Genomic DNA, 16,180 nt, shown 5'->3' on the forward strand with positions numbered 1-16,180 from the left:
CAGGAGAGTACATACACACCCCTGCTACAGGGAGCATTTCCATCCATGGGAACATCCACCTGAGGAGCTCAGATACGTATGGATGTATCTACACAAACAGGTCACAGCATGGACATCATCTGCCTGCAAATGCCTACACATGACACAGGGCTGCCTGCGCACGTCTGAACCCATCTGTGTCTGTGAGGATACAGCAATACACAGACATACATGTAAAGGCACAAGCGCACGCCTGAGCACGCACATACATGTGTGCCTATATGCACAGAGGTGCTGCTCTGCCACGTCCATAGGTGCACAGTCACCAGGCAGACAATGATCCACGTGGTCTCTATGCGCACCTCGACACACCGGCGCCAGGACACAGGCACAGGGCACCCCGGGTGTGTGCACACAGCGATACACACAGGTACACGCCTGTGCACACATACATCCAAGCCGGAACCTTGTTATCCCTCGGGTACCAGTGGCACAGGCAGCTCTATAGGTTTTTATCTGGCACGTATCTCTATTTCCAAGCAAGCAGATAACCCCAGGGACATGAACCCAACGTGAACCCACACACACCCCGGAGCTCACGTACCTGGCACCGGTGCTTCCCACAACCCACACACACCCAGAGCAGGGTGTGCACACAACCATTGTGCACCTACAGTCCTTGTACACCGCTGTGCAAGTAAGCAAGCACGCACCCTACAAGGGAGGCACATCTCCAGGCATACATACCACTAACACGGACCCTCACCTGCTGGTCATACACGTCCATGGGCACATCCAGAGCCCACGTTTGCATGTGCACCCCACATATATCCACAAGGGCAGAGGCACACAAAGAGCAGATGGGACCCCATGGCCCCGGAGGAGCATGTCCCCAAAGCACAGCCACTGCTTAGAAGCAACCCACGGCCACAGGGTGCAGCCCGGGGCACACCAACACCCCATACCGGGACCCCCGCACCGCGCCAGGCCCTGTGGGGAGGGAGGCAACACCGTGTCCCCATGCACCGGGACGGTTCCCCCTCTCCAGTGTGTAGGGGTGTCCGCCGGGGATGGCCCGGTGCGGGTGCGGGTTCCCCACGCCCACGGACGGGTTCTCCCTCCCATCCCTCCCCGTTACCTTCTTGACGGTGCGCGGCGCCTCGCTGACGGTGCCGTCGGGACTGACAAGCGCCTCGGCCGCGGCCCCGCTGCTGTCGTCGCCGTCGCGGTGCCGGTGCTGGGGGTGATGCGGGTCGCTCCGCTTCATAGCGGAAGCCTGCGGCACCTTGGCGGCTCCCGGAGGCAGCCCGGCGGCGGAGGACGACAGCCCGGGGCAGCCGCTCCCGGGAGGCCGCTCGCTGCACGACGGCGCCAGGGCCGCCTCACGCTCGGTGGCCGACAGCGGGCAGGGAGCCGCGGCCACGCCGTGCCCGGGAGGGTGAGCGGTCACCGGCTCACACGGCGGCCCCGCCGCTTTATCCATGGGGCCGCTCAGCTCCTTCAGCTCCACCGCCGGGGCCGCCACCTGCACCGACATCGCCGCCACCGCCTCCGGCTCTACCGAGCGCGGACCGCCCCGCGCCCGCCCCTCAGCGCCGCGGGATATGCCGGGACCCGCAGTCCTCCCGCCCGCCACCGCGACGGGACTACAACTCCCTGCAGCCTCCGCGCTGCATTCCCAGCGCCCTACCGGCCCGCGCTGCACCGCGGGGGCTTCTGGGAAATGTAGTCCTGAAGGGGGAGACGCCTGGTGGGGAGGGGGCAGAGCCGCAAAATGGCGGCGGCGGCAGGAGGTGCAGCCGTGGTAGGAGTTGTCCTCACCGCCCCCTGCCCTGTGCAGAAACTTGGGTGGTTTTTCACGTTTTAATGGATTTTGATGTGTTTTGGCTGCCGCAGGTGTGTGAGCACCAGACAGGGGTCTGGCACTGCTCCTTCACAAGCAAAACCCCACGGAAACCAAGAGGTGCTCACACTGGATAGCCGGAAAACGCGGTGTCCTGCCACAGGGCCCCTCTGTGGGTCAGGGGCACAAGGACAGACAAATGTCACTAATGACCCCCGATGGCCTAAATCCGGCTCATCAGGTAAGCTTCATTTAGGGAAAGGGAAGTCATACACATCCTCTTACTTTTATCATATTAGGATTAATGTGGTCTCTAGGCACAAGCCAAGGACTGAAATCTTGTGCATTTTGGGCTGTATTCCATATTACTATCTCATTTGAAGGGCAGGAGCTCGTATCCAACGTATTGGGATGGTTGAAAGCAAAAGGAAAGTTCCTTGATATCAAAGGGGATGTGAGTGGCCAAGCAGGAGAGGTGTGGCAGATCATGGAATCATAGAATCAGCCAGGCTGGAAAAGCCCTTTAAGCTCATCCAGCCCAACCCTTCCCAGCCCTGCCAAGGCCACCACTAACCCATGGCACTGAGGCCTCGTCTCCACGCTGTGTGAACACTTGCAGGGACGGTGACTGCAGCCCTGCCCTGGGCAGCCTGTTCCAATGCCTGAGCACCCTTTGGGGAAGGAATTGTTCCTCAGCTCCATCTAAACCTGCCCTGGTGCAGCTTGAGGCCGTTTCCTCTTGTCCCATTCCTTGTTCCTTGGGAGCAGAGCCCAGCCCCTCCTGGCTCCATCCTCCTCTCAGGCAGTTGGAGGGAGCCATCAGGTGCCCCCTGAGCCTTCTCTTCTCCAGACTGAACCCCCCATGTCCCTCAGCCCTTCCCCATCACACTTGTGCTCCAGGCCCTGCACCAGCTCCATTGCCCTTCTCTGGCCCCGCTCCAGCACCTCAATGTCTCTCTTGCAGTGAGGGGCCCAGAACTGAACACAGGATTCAAGGTGCAGCCTCACCAGTGCCCAGTGCAGGGGCACAGTCATTGCCCTGGCCCTGCTGCCGCACTTGTGCTCGTACAGGCCAGGATGCTGGTGGCTTCCTGGCTGCCTGGGCACAAGCTGCTCACGTTCAGCTCCATCATTCAGCACCCCCAGGTCCTGTTCCATGAGCAGTTTCCAGCCACTCTTCCCCAAGCCTGGAGCGTTGCAGGGGGTTGGTGTGGCCCAAGTGCAACAAGACGCTGTTAAAGGGAGAAGCAGGAAATACTGTGGAATACCAGGATCAACCAGAACCCCCATGAATCAGAAACATTAAGGATAAAATTAAGACAAGATTGCAATGACCAGGAGAGTTTCTGATTCCCAAGTTACCACCTGCTGCCCGGAATCTTTGAGTTGAGCTGTGGTTGGGATGAGCTGGCTGTGAGATGAGGCACAGGGAGAGGAGGAACCCAAAGAAGCACCCGCTAAATCAGGAGGCAGCAATCAAGGGGCAGCAAGACCCAAGAAGCCAAAGGAGGGTTTGATGCTTGGATAGAAAGAACCTGGTTGGCAGCTGATGACCAGTTTGTAAAAACTCACTGGGAACAGGAGGAAAAATGCTTTCAATATATATGTTATATATCATATATATTATATGAATATTATATCTAATATTGATTATATTATATCCAGGTAGCAGCTGAACTGGACGGAGGTGAGCAGAACAATACCAGAGACAGGGAGAGGATGAAGGGAGGAATGTGTGAAGGGGATTGAAGTTAAAGGAGAAGCAGCACATCCCTTTGTGCATGGAAGGTTTGACTTCATCCAACTAATGCCGTTTCCTTTCTGTGGTGAAACCAGAATGTGTGTGCGGGTCTCACAGCACAGCATTCCCTAGGATCAGAAAGCTGTCTCAGGCAGATTGCAGGCTCAGAAAGGGTCTCTGAGAACAAAACTCTTTAAAAGCTGCTGTGGGAGGGATTTGGAGTGGGAGAAGATGAATATCCCTTCCCCTAGAGACACACTTGAGCCATCAGAGAAGAGCAGGATCCATGTATAGCCCTAGCTCCTGCAGCATTGTGCTTCTGCTGCAGAGTGCAGCTTGTCCTGATGCCCAAGGCAGAAATCCTGCAGATATTACCATTTCCTAGTGCTGTGGATCCCACAATCTGACCAAAACCTGCCTGACCGGAGGGGGAAACTGATACTTGGGCAAAATCCTGACCCTGAGTTTGGTCCCGGCTCAGTACAGGATCTTCTCCACACTCACCCCCCTCTCTCCTTTTGGAATGATCAAGCCATCAGAGCTTGCCAAAGCTCCAGCAAACACCCCACACGACCAGAGCAATATGCTGGGCTGGGCTGGAGGATTTATCTGGGAAAACAAGGGCTATCAGGAGAGGAAGGAGGAGGCCGTTTGGTTTGAGGGAGGATGGAGCAGTTGGAACAATCGGGGCTCTGTGAGAGCCTGGCTCCTTCCCTGTGTGCAGCACGGCACAGGCACCGGAGACGGGCAGCAGGGCAGGAGTGCTGCTGCCTGGGAGAGGTGGGACACCTTCACACAGAGCAGCCTTTGAGAGGTGAGTCTGTGCCTTGAGAGACGTGGCTGCGTGTAGATCTGCATGGGTGATGGGCTGGTTTCTGCTACCAAGGGTAGAATCAGAGAATCATGGAATGGTTTGGGTGGAAGGGACCTTGCAGCTCCTCCAGTTCCAGCCCCCTGCCACGGGCAGGGACACCTTCCACTAGAGCAGCTTGCTCCAAGCCCCTGTGTCCAACCTGGCCTTGAACACTGCCAGGGATGGGGCAGCCACAGCTTCTCTGGGCACCCTGTGCCAGCGCCTCAGCATCCTCACAGGCAAGAACTTTTTCCTTATCTCCAACATGAACTTCCCCTGTTTCAGTTTGAACCCATCGCTCCTTGTCCCATCACTCCAGTCCCTGATGAAGAGTCCCTCTCCAGCATCCTTGTAGCCCCCTTCAGACACTGGAAGCTGCCCTGAGGTCTCCATGCAGCTTCTCTTCTCCAGGCTCAACAGCCCTTTCTCAGCCTAAGGATGACCACAAAAATGAAGTTAAGATAGACAGGAGTCAGATAGCTGCAGGATCCTGGAATGGAGGCAGGGCATCTGAGGTGTATGGTGATGCTGGGCACCTGACTGGGAGAAAACCAGGCTAGTTACTGGGTCAGCAGAGCACAAACAGACCTTCCCAGTCTGGATTTGCCCATTCTTGTGATGTTCAATCCTAAAAGCAGCCCTGGAACATGGAGCCAGCAGCCAGATGTGTGCTGGGGTTTGGGATGGCGGGCAGGAGTGCTCGTATGGATCCTTTGTGCCTCCTTGATCCCATTTAAAGGGAACAGAACAGCCCTGTGGCATATGAAGATCCAGCTGCAGAGCTCACCCAGCACCACTACAAAGGCTGAAGCTTCCAGACACGAAGAAAAGGGGGAAAAAGGATATTTCTATGGAAGTTTCTCAATTCAAGACTCCAATACCCCACTGTAAGATGAAAGACATGGTTGTGCTCTCACTGTGATATATATAATCCCAAACCAGAAGTCAACACCACCCTACAACATCAGCTCTTCTAACTACACCTCTGGGATAACAGATAGGAATATCAGCTGATTCAGCCCATCCCCACCTAATGGCATTTGGATATTTGACAGGAGCAATCCCATTTTCCTGCAGTTATTGATTTGTTCTGGCCACGTCCCCAGGACCAGCCCACGCTGTAGTAGTTTTGACTCATTTAATTACAGCAAAGGCAATCAGATGGACAGACAGTGCCAACGTCTGTCCCCAGGGGCAAATGGTTAAATGTATTCCTCATGAATAGGATCCACATTCCTTAGAAACTTCCTGCCTGGCCCTGATGAACACTCTTGGGCTGTTCAGATGGGAGACCCTCTGTGGTTTCATCTCCCGAACCTCCAAAACCACTTAAAGGCAGAACACTGGGATAGGGATGCCCACGAGTGTGGAATTCCTCTCACCACACTTAATTTATATGAAGTCTTTGCAGTCTTCACCTGTCAGTTACAGCCTCTCACTGAGCACAGCACAGGGGACGCCTGACAGATGGACAGACTCATGCACAACACTTTGGGGGTGCTGGGTGAGGAGAGGCTCCCCAAGACCTGGCTTCAGTGTGCACTTGAGCCCAGAACCCCTCCATGTGCTGGGCTGCACCCCCAGAGCGTGAGCAGCAGCTCAGGGAGGGGATCCTGCCCCTCTGCTGTGCTCTGGGGAGACCCCCCCTGCAGTCCTGATCCAGCTCTGGGGCAGCAGCACAAGAGGGACGTGGAGCTGTTGGAGCGAGGCCAGAGGAGGCCATGGAGATGCTGCAAGGGCTGGAGCAGCTCTGCTCTGGAGCCAGGCTGAGAGAGCTGGGCTGGGTCAGCCTGGAGAAGAGAAGGCTCCTGAAGGGGAGACCTGAGAGCAGCTCCAGTGCCTAAAGGGGCTGCAGGAAACCCAGAGAGGGGCCTTGGACAAGGGCCTGCAGGGACAGGCCAAGGGGAATGGCTTTAACCTGCCAGAGGGGAGACTGGGATGAGCTCTTAGGCAGCAGCTCTTCCCTGTGAGGGTGCTGAGGCACTGGCACAGGGTGCCCAGAGAAGCTGTGGCTGCCCCATCCCTGGCAGTGTTCAAGGCCAGGTTGGACAGAGGGGCTTGGAGCAAGCTGCTCTAGTGGAAGGTGTCCCTGCCCATGGCAGGGATTGGAACTGGATGAGCTTTAAGGTCCCTTCCAACCCAAACCAGTCTGGGATACTGTTATTCCATGTATCTGCAGGTTTCACCTGCTCAGCCTCTTCATTGGCCAAACCCAATTAATTTCCTCAGCTGTACATGGAGCATCCTCAGGTAGGAAAGGGGAGAGCTCAAATGATCACGTTAATAGCATCCTCCTGCTTATTATCCTTTTCCCTTTCAGTGAGGAGCAGTATTTGAGTATCCGCTTTACATTACAAAGCAGCAAAGAGCCCTTCCCTCTGCCTACCTCCCAGTGTGCAACAGCTTTAGTATCTTCCAGTTATTATTTGAAGCCAATTTCATAAGGAAATGAGACTCTATGATTCCATGTCTAGGCACAGGGTCACAGAGTCATAATCATGAATGGTTTGGGTTGGAAGGGACCCTAAAGCTCATCCCTTTAGGTTTTGGAAGACTGTTACAAGATTTGTCCCTCAGGTCCTTAAAACTTCCCAACACTGAGGGAGCCCAAAGGATGAGATGCTCTTGGGGAGAGGTTCAGAGGACACAGTGCAGAGCAGGATTGTCCCCTGTACCCCATCCCCTTCCCGGTCCCACATTATGTGCCCAAGCCAAATCCAGGGTTTTTTTTTGATATCTGGGATGAAAAGAAGGAATGTGGTGGGGTTGGGATGTCTCCTATTGTTTCCAGAATTAAGGATTTTAGCTATTTGTCTCTAAACACCATTATCAGTGAGGAGCAGCTGCTACAAACTCGTTTTGTTTTTCATAGAGAAACCCATAAAAATAAAATAGAGATGGAAAAAGAGGATAAAAAAGTCCATAAAAATAAAATATAGATTAAAAGGGGGGGGGAAATGGCCCTAAAATTAAAATATAGAGAGATTAAAGAATGCCCACAAAAACAAAGACAAGACAGAAAACCATTTAGCTTCACCCTGGATGAACCTGTCTGCCTTCCCGCTGCTTACCCACCCCAGGACAGAGCAAAAGTGGCCAAATCCCTTGGGAAATGCAACTTGCAGTGCCCAATTCCACCCAAATCTCAAAAGAGGTCCCTGGTCTCTGGGATAACCGCGTGAAATCAAAAGGACCTTCTGAAAAGCAAACGTTCTGTCCCCAAAAGTACCATGTACACAGCACGGGGGTGTCCCTGCTCTGCCTGAGGCACCCACAGCACCCCAAAACCGGGGTGTCCAGGGTGGGTGTGGGGATATCTAAACCCCTAGTGCCATCTGCTGGCAATGGAACCCCCCCCACCTCCCCAGTTTGCTGCCAAAACCCATCAACTGTCCCCTCAAACAGTCCTCATAGCACCCACAGGTACTTCCAGCCCCTCCTATGTGCCTTCTGCTGGCAAAATAGCCAGGACCGGGTGTTAAAGCCGGTTTTAAAGCAGTTTAAAGCTGGGTTTAAACAGTCCAAGATCATTTTTAGGGCATTTGGAGCCCTTTTAGGAGTCAGCAACGTTTCCCCTCCCCAAAGAGCCCAGGGCGGTCGCTGGCACTGGAAATGTGGTAAATTTAATACTGATACAGGAGAGTTTTCCTTTACACAGCAAAAAAAGGCACCCATGGAGGTCACTGGGATAGAGGGAACACCAGGAGCCTACTGGGGTTTGATAAAGATGATTTGGGGGGTAATGGACAAATAGAAAACACCAGCAGGGACTGGAGCCCTCCTACCCCAGCACTTGTCTGGGTTTAGTGTAAACTGGGGGAGGTTTAGTTAAAAACATAACAAAAAGCTTTGCTCAGGGGGTGGGTGCACCCCGAGAGCGCCTGGTTTGGGTCCTGGTTTAGGCATCATGGCTCAGGGAGCACCCCAAAGTGACTCCCCACCTCCCCTGGTCAGGGACCACCAGCCCACCAACCCTGTGGTATAGGTCTGGTGCAGCTCTCTGGGGAGCTGGAAGGCACTTTTGGACCCCTGAAGGAATGAGGGGTGCACCCAGAGAGAAACGGGCGCACCCCAGGGTGCTGCTACACCCTGTGAGCAGGGATCAGCTCATCCCACTCAGCTGCAGCACCACGGCTCGGTGTATTACACAACTATTGGCACACGTGTGTGGAAGCTCTACGTACCATCTACTCACAGTGGGGGAGAGAGTGAGGGGTGGCAGCAGGTCCCAGCACCCCAAGGTGTGGGATGCAGCTCCCCAAAATCCACCCTGAGCTGCGCTCACCCGCTGCCTGGTACCGCTGTCCTGGGGGGCAAGGCAGTGTCCCCCTTCTCCATAGATCCCTGCAGGACCTGGACGGGGTTTGTTCCACCAACATGCAGTTTCTCTTCTCACAGTGATGCCGTGGGGATACCCCAAAACCTTTCTTTTGGCATCTCGCTGGGCTGGGATGTGAATTGAGTCTGCCTGGGGAGTGACACAGTCCTCCAAGGGTTGAAATCAGCAGTGGCCAGGCTGGAGGGATGCTCAGGACCGAGCTCAGTGGGTCAGGATGGGCTTCTAAGTCTCCTCACAAGCTGCTGGCACTGGATGAGGCTTTAGGGCCACCCCCATCTGCTCACAACATCCCACCAAGCTCAAAAGTCCGAATCAGCATCCAGCAGCTCTGCATCCACCAGGTTGGTCCGGGAGTGGATGGGGCCCAAGGCGGCCCGACGGCCCTGAGTCCTCATCCCCCCAGCACGGGGGTCCGGCCTGGGGAGCCACAGCGGAGCCCCGTTGTGCTGCTGGTGCCCGGTGCTGGGGCTGGGCCTCTCCTCCTCCGGGGAGCCGCCCTCGGGGCAGAAGGGGTTGCTGATGAGGTGCAGGACCTTGGCTCTGCGGCGGTTGTCCCATGGTCGCCCGGCGAAGGCGGCTTCAGGTGGGAGCCCCGGGAGCATGTCGGGGTCAAAGGTGACCAGGCAGGGCTGGGGTGGCAGCCGGGGCAGGTGGGGGACGGTGCTGGGTGCTAAGGGGGCTGCGGAACCCCCTAGGCAGCGCTCGGGGTCCGGGCTCACCCCCTTCTTCTTCTTCTTCCTCCTCTTCTTCCTGCGGCCACTGCGCTTCTGCAGCTCAGGGGAGACGTCGGCTTCAACCACCCAGAGGTTGGCTCTCTCCTCTGGTGGCACTGTGGGATGTGGAATGGGGTGAGAGTGGCCACATGCTGCCCTGTGTCCCCCCAGCACCTCCCAGCCCTCCTCATCCCTCCCCTCCAACATGGTCCCCAAGGACTTGCCAGGTGTTGCCACGGGTGTCACGGAGATGTCCTGGGGCAGGATGGCTCCCCTCCTGGCCACCATCTTGGTGACGTGCTGGGCCCACGCTGAGGACACGTCAGCTGATGGCTCGTTGATGTCAAATGCTAAACCGGCTGCAAGGACAACAGAGAGCCTGGTCAATGGGGGATAATGGGGACACCAGGGAGCTGCTGAGATGTGCCCCTCCAACACAGAATCGTGGAATGGTTTGGGTTGGGAGGGACCTTAAAGCTCCTCCAGTTCCAATCCCCTGCCACGGGCAGGGACACCTTCCACTAGAGCAGCTTGCTCCAAGCCCCTGTGCCCAACCTGGCCTTGAACACTGCCAGGGATGGGGCAGCCACAGCTTCTCTGGGCACCCTGTGCCAGCGCCTCAGCACCCTCACAGGGAAGAGCTTCTGCCTAAGAGCTCATCTCAATCTCCCCTGTTTCAGTTTGACCCCCTCACCCCTTATCCTATCACTCCAGTCCCTGATGAAGGGTCCCTCTCCAGCATCCTTGTAGGCCCCTTCAGACACTGGAAGCTGCTCTGAGGTCTCCACGTGGTTTCTCTTCTCCAGGCTGAACAGCCCCAATGTTCTCAGCCTGTCTCCATATGGGAGCTGCTTCAGCCCCAACCATCCTCGTGGCCTCCTCTGGACTTGCTCCAACAGCTCTGTGTCCTTCTTATGTTCAGGACACCAGAACTGCACACAGTGCTGCAGGTGGGGTCTTGCAGAGCAGAGGGGCAGGATCTCCCCAGACCTGCTCCCAGGACCTCCCTGGACCTTCTGCTTACACTCCTTCTGATGCAGCCCAGCACACATACCCACAGGGCCATCATGTGTCACGGTGTGCATGCTGAAGGATAGCTCCTGGCCTGGGTCACGCAACAGCTCCTTGCGCTTGGAGAAGGCCTTTGCAATCATCTTGCTCTTCTTGATCCTCTTGGGTTGGTCATCGCTCTGCCCCGTCAGCCTGGGGACACAGCAGGTCACAGCAGAGATATGGGGTGGCCCAGGCACAAGAGACCCTCCCCATCTCCCTCTGGACAGGGACACTAAGTGATAGGACTGAGCTGGATGGGTCCCCTGCAGATGGAGGTGTCCCACAAGGAGGACATGAGATGCCTGCAGAGTGAGAGAGGCCACCCCATTCCTACACTGCCACCTACTGTGAGCCCACAACTCATTGAGGGACAAAAGCCTGGGGACAAGCTCCAGCGTCTCAGGATGCTGGATGGGGCAGGATGGGCTGACATCCTTGGGGTCCTACCTGCACCATGTGCGCCTCCAGATGAGCAGCGTGGCCTTGGTCCAGACCCATGTGCTCATGGAGATGCCAGTGCCGAACATGGCAAAGAGGTTGATCTTCTCCACCAGCAGGCTCGGCCGGTTCTTGATCTCGCAGTCAGGGATGGGCTTGTTGGTCTGCGTGGCGATGGTCACGTTGGCCTCACACCTGCGGGGACAGACAGGGGACGCTGGCCATAAGGAGGGGACACCCAGTGACACACCTCTGCAAAGTGAGATGTGGTGGGAATGCTGGTGGGGGACATGGGACTCCTCCACTTCTCCATGTCCACCACTAAATTCAACGTCCTAGGATCCCACTTGCCCTCCTGTTCCCGTCCACATCCCCATCCCCATCCTTGTCCCTGTCCCACTCACAGCACATATTCCCGAAAGCTGCGTTCCCACTCCGCCTGGTTGAAGAAGTCATAGAAGTGGCAACCAAAAGTGATGAAGACAAAGCCAAAGGCCAAGAAGCCAAAGATGCCTGGAAGAGAAGTGGGACATCCCCAGTTTAGCTGGACCCCAGTGACAACAGGAGCCATGATCCATCACTACAGCTTCATCCCCCACTGCAGGCACCCCCAGGATGTGGGATGGGACCACTGGGGTTTCCAGGGAGCACGATGTCCCCTTTCCCACTCAAATCCCCATGGAAACAGTGCCTGTGGAGCAGCACTCACCCAGGCGCAGCATGGTCTCATTGATCTTGCTGGCTGCCTTCTCGCTGAGCAGCCCAGGGTGGTTGCTCTTGATGGAGAAGAGCGTCATGACCCCTGTGGGAGAGGGATGAGGTGGTCAGGGCTAGGGGACACCCACAGTCACCCCATCCCCATGGCAGGGTGAGCCCAAACCTACCCTGGATGAGGAAGTAGCCACCCACGACAAGGACAAGCCCAATGGGCGCCAGGACAAAGCCGGCCCGGTACCGGTAGTTCTTGTACCCCACAAAGCAGATGCCACTGACAGAGTCACCATCCACCTGGGGAGATGGGGACAAAAGGAGTGAGGTGGCTGTGGCCACCTCTCCCTGTGCATGTCACCACCAGGATACAGGATCGCAGTGCCGGTACCTGTGCCACGGCCAGGATGGCCACGGTGAGGACGAAGGGGATGGACCAGGTGATGAGGTGGAAGTAGGAGGTCTTGCCCACCAGCGGCTGGTAGGTGGTGCCCAGTGCCTTGAAGGAGGTGTGCCAGGCGTAGGTCAGCATGACAAACCAGATGACACCCGACATCAGCGAGTAGTAAACGATGACGAAGATGATGACGCAGGAGAGCGTCTCGTTGGAGCTATGGATGAGGTGAGACAAGAGCATCACCAACTGCACAACAGGACAGGGAGGAGGAAGGAGATCTCCACCCCTTCCAAGAGGCATGGAGGAGCCAGAGGAGACCTTCTGGAACGTGGCAGTGGTGGGATGGGGTTGGAGGTGACACGTACGTGGGCTCTCCCAGCCGCATGGTGCCATCAGCCCGGCACACGATCTCATCACGGGCCCCATCCATGAACTGCGCCAACCAACCGATGCTGCCCACGAAGAAGCAGGCGTTGATGTAGAAGAGGATGACAGCTGGGTAGCGGTTGGAGTTCCTCCAGTCAGCAACAAATGTGGCCTGGTGGAGGAGGACAAAGGGACAGCTTGGAGCCCGGTCCACTTTTGGGGACCCCACCCTATGTCCCCCCATGTCTCACCAGGGTGAAGAAGGTGCAGAAGATGGTGACGGAGCTGAAGGCAGCGATGTAGACGTGCATCTCACGGTGCTCCTTCTCTGTGAAGAGTGGGTTTTGGCACTGGATGCCACAACCCTCCACGTCCTCATACCAGCTCTTGGGGTTGTCTGTCCTCACCAGCGGTGCCTCACACTGCCCCGAGCTGTTGAACTTGATGTTCTGCACCTCGTTCTGCCGGAGGAGAAGTGAGGCCATGAGGAGGAGGCAGCACCCTCATGGTGAAGGGTGTGGACACCAGTCCCCCATGGAGGGCTGGGAACAGATGGCATTTCCCTGCTCCTACTGCTCCCTGAGAATCATGGAATCAGCCAGGCTGGAAAAGCACTGCCAAGGCCACCACTAACCCATAGCACTGAGGCCTCGTCTCCACGCTGTGTGAACACTTGCAGGGACAGTGACTGCAGCCCTGCCCTGGGCAGCCTGTTCCAATGCCTGAGCACCCTCTGGGGAAGGAATTGTTCCTCAGCTCCATCTAAACCTGCCCTGGTGCAGCTTGAGGCCGTTTCCTCTTGTCCCATCCCTTGTTCCTTGGGAGCAGAGCCCAGCCCCTCCTGGCTCCATCCTCCTCTCAGGCAGTTGGAGGGAGCCATCAGGTCCCCCCTGAGCCTTCTCTTCTCCAGACTGAACCCCCCAGGTCCCTCAACCCTTGCCCATCACATTTGTGCTCCAGGCTCTGCACCAGCTCCATTGCCCTTCTCTGGCCCCACTCCAGCACCTCAATGTCTCTCTTGCAGTGAAGGGCCCAGAACTGAACACAGGATTCAAGGTGCAGCCTCACCAGTGCCCAGTGCAGGGGCACAGTCACTGCCCTAGCCCTACTGCCACACTGGTGCTGGTACAGGCCAGGATACTGGTGGCTCCTTGGCCGCCTGAGCACAAGCTCACGTTCAGGTCTGTCACTAAATGGGACATGGAGCCCGTGGTGTCCCCCCGTACCGGGCATCCCTCAGGGAAGCGGTCTGTGGTGCACTTGAGGAAGTCTGGCCATCCACGCTCACGCTCCACGATGGTGCATGGTGCCCGGGTGGCCTGGCACAGGGTCTGGCTGGGCAGCTCCACCTGCCCGTCCTCGCACTTGGGCATGTAGACAGCACAGAGCAGGGGCTGGATGACGTCCCAGCAGCGCGGGGCGTTACGCAGGCCTGTGGGGACAACGCTGTCACCACCCTGCATGGACATGGCTGCTGTGGCCCCACACATGGGGATGGGATGGGGCAGGCCCCACCATGCACCCATCAGCTCAGCACCAGGACCCCTCTATGGTACCTCTGGGGTGCTGTTCCCCTGCCACATGGACTCAGCCGCAGTCCCTGCTCTACTGCTGCCCTCCATACTGTACCCATCCCCGGCCCATTGCTGTACAGGTATATGTACAGTACCCCTTCATGGTCCCCCATTATACTGCTCCCCTCCATACTGTCCCCATGACTGTGCCCATCCCCAGTCCCCTTACCCTCTATACTGTGCCCAGTCCTCTGCTATGCTGCTCCTCTATACTGTACCTAGTTCCCTGCTATACTGCTCTCTTATATGCTATACCCCATCCCCTGTTCCCCACTATACTACTCCCCTCTGTACTGTACCTATCCACAGTCCCCCGCTGTACTGCTCCTCTCTACACTGTACCCACCCCCAGGCCCATTTTATACAGCTTTCTGTCATACTCATGCCCTGTCCCCTGCTATACTGCTCCTTCTCTATATTGTACCCAGCTCAGACCCCTACTATACTGCCCCTGTCTACACTGTACCCATCTCCATAACCCTGCTATACAGATTTCTATACTGTACCCATCCCAAATCCGCCACTATACAGCTCTTCTCTACACTGTACCCATCTTTTGCCCTTACTATAGTTTCCTATATTGTACTCATCCCCAATCCCCTGCTATACTACTCCCCCCATACTGCACCCATCTTTGTCCCATCTCTGTCCCCTATTAGTTTTCTGTATCATACCCTGCTATACTGCTCCCCTCTACTCCGTACCCAGCTGCAGTCCCTTTCCACACACCTTTCTATACCATACTCATCCCTTATCCACCATTACACATTGCTCCCTTCTATACTGTCCCATCCCCAACCCCCTGCTATACAGCTATCTGTACTGCACCCATCCCCTGTGCCCTGCTATAGAACTTTCCATACTGTATGTGTCCCCCAGTCCCCTGCTATACTGCTCCCGTTTACACTGTACCATCTCTAGTCCCTTTCTATACACCTTCCTAGACTGCTCCCCACTATACTGCTCCTCTCTACGCTGCACCCATCTCCAGCCCCATCCATACAGCCTCCTGTAAGACACTCGTCCCCTATCTCCCACTATACAGCTCCCCTCTGTACTGTCCCCATCCCCAATTCCCTGCTATACAGCTATCTGTATTGCACCCATCCCGTCCCCTGCTATACTGCTCCCTCTGCACACTGCACCCATCTCCAGCCCAGTCCATACAGCCTTCTGTAAGATACTCATATCTCATCTCCCACTATACAGCTCCCCTCTGTACTGTCCCCATCCCCAATTCCCTACTATACAGCTATCTCTACTGCTCCCTCTCTATACTATCCCCCATTATACAGCTCCCCTCTACACTGTCCCCATCTCCAGGCCCCCGTTACCGAGTTTCCTATGCTGCACCTATCCCTATCCCAATCCCGCTCCGTACAGCCCCCTCCCCATGCCCCTGCTGTGCTTCCCTGCACCGCATTCCACCCCCTGCGCTCCTCCACAGCGCTCCGGGCTCCCCTTTACCCGCCCGCAGCCCCCGCTCCCCGCCAGCGCCCGGCCCGGCGCGGGCCTCGCCCCGGTGCGTCCCGTACCGGACCAGAGCAGGAGCTTCCCGTGCGCCTCCTCCTGCGAAGCCGAGTCCGTGGCCAACAACGTGGAGGTGGCGGCGTAGGGCAGCGCCGAGCCCAGGCAGGAGCCGAACCGCAGCTGCTCGCAGGACGCGGCGCGGCGGCAGCGCTCGGGCACGGCCGAAGCGTTGAGGAGCGGGGCGGCGGGGCAGCGGCGGCCGCCCAGGGCCAGCGCCATGCCCAGCGCCAGCGCCCACCGCCACCCGCCGCCCTGCGCCGCCATCCCGGCCCGCACCGGCGCTACGCGACCCCGCCGCCCGCCATGCCCCGCCGCCCTTTGTTGAGCTCGCCGGGAGGGGAGCGGAGCGGCCCCGCTCCTCCTCCTCCTCCTTCTTCTTCTTCTTCCCCCTCAGCGTAGCGCGGCCCGGCCCGCCACGGCCCCGCGCCCCCCGCCGGGGCGGGCTGAGGAGAGCGGGGCGGGGACCGGGTGTTTGTGAGGGAAAAAAGTGCCTTTTTGTGAGGAAAAAGTTACTTTTTCTTGCAGCGGACAGGGAAGGGGAGGGGTTTTGGGGAGGAAAGTGGAGTTTGAGGCGGGGGGTCGCGCTCGGGGAGAAGGGAAAGGGGTGGTCTCCTGAGGGGGGAAAGTTGGGGCTTGAGGGATAAAG

At 57.1% G+C, this 16,180-nt stretch overlaps 2 protein-coding genes across 2 annotated transcripts in view; both read right to left on the bottom strand.

Annotated features, from left to right (window-relative positions):
* The window catches only part of AHCYL2 (adenosylhomocysteinase like 2), a 77,819-nt gene extending 76,266 nt beyond the window's left edge, over positions 1–1,553 (bottom strand). Inside the window, exon 1 of the mRNA XM_062609461.1 lies at positions 1,118–1,553. Within this exon, the coding sequence (XP_062465445.1) occupies positions 1,118–1,516 (399 nt within the window). The 5' untranslated portion in view covers positions 1,517–1,553. The remainder of the gene's footprint in view (positions 1–1,117) is intronic.
* Positions 1,554–8,020: 6,467 nt separating this feature from the next.
* On the bottom strand, positions 8,021–16,006 carry SMO (smoothened, frizzled class receptor). The gene is made up of 12 exons (XM_062609453.1): positions 15,540–16,006; positions 13,657–13,862; positions 12,682–12,891; positions 12,430–12,602; positions 12,059–12,278; positions 11,844–11,967; positions 11,669–11,761; positions 11,364–11,472; positions 10,969–11,154; positions 10,523–10,671; positions 9,693–9,827; positions 8,021–9,584 (listed from the first exon to the last, which is right to left on the bottom strand). Exons 1-12 carry the CDS (start codon positions 15,796–15,798, stop codon positions 9,055–9,057), a joined length of 2,394 nt encoding a protein of 797 aa, XP_062465437.1. The 5' UTR covers positions 15,799–16,006; the 3' UTR covers positions 8,021–9,054.
* Between the last annotated feature and the right edge of the window lie 174 nt (positions 16,007–16,180).

The sequence above is a fragment of the Pezoporus occidentalis genome, unplaced genomic scaffold (assembly GCF_034315485.1).
Source record: "Pezoporus occidentalis ecotype Australia unplaced genomic scaffold, CSIRO_AGI_Poc_V1 ctg138, whole genome shotgun sequence".
In the NCBI taxonomy this organism is placed as follows: Eukaryota; Metazoa; Chordata; class Aves; order Psittaciformes; family Psittacidae; genus Pezoporus; species Pezoporus occidentalis.

What these genes read in the sequence shown, in the direction of transcription:
- SMO (XM_062609453.1), bottom strand. Translation starts at nt 15,798, where the DNA reads ATGGCGGCGCAGGGCGGCGGGTGGCGGTGGGCGCTGGCGCTGGGCATG. An exon ending in GAAGCTCCTGCTCTGGTCCG is followed by an intron (nt 13,863 to 15,539) that starts GTACGGGACGCA and finishes TTGTCCCCACAG; the next exon opens with GCCTGCGTAACGCCCCGCGC. An exon ending in CCATCCTGGCCGTGGCACAG is followed by an intron (nt 11,968 to 12,058) that starts GTACCGGCACTG and finishes CCATCTCCCCAG; the next exon opens with GTGGATGGTGACTCTGTCAG.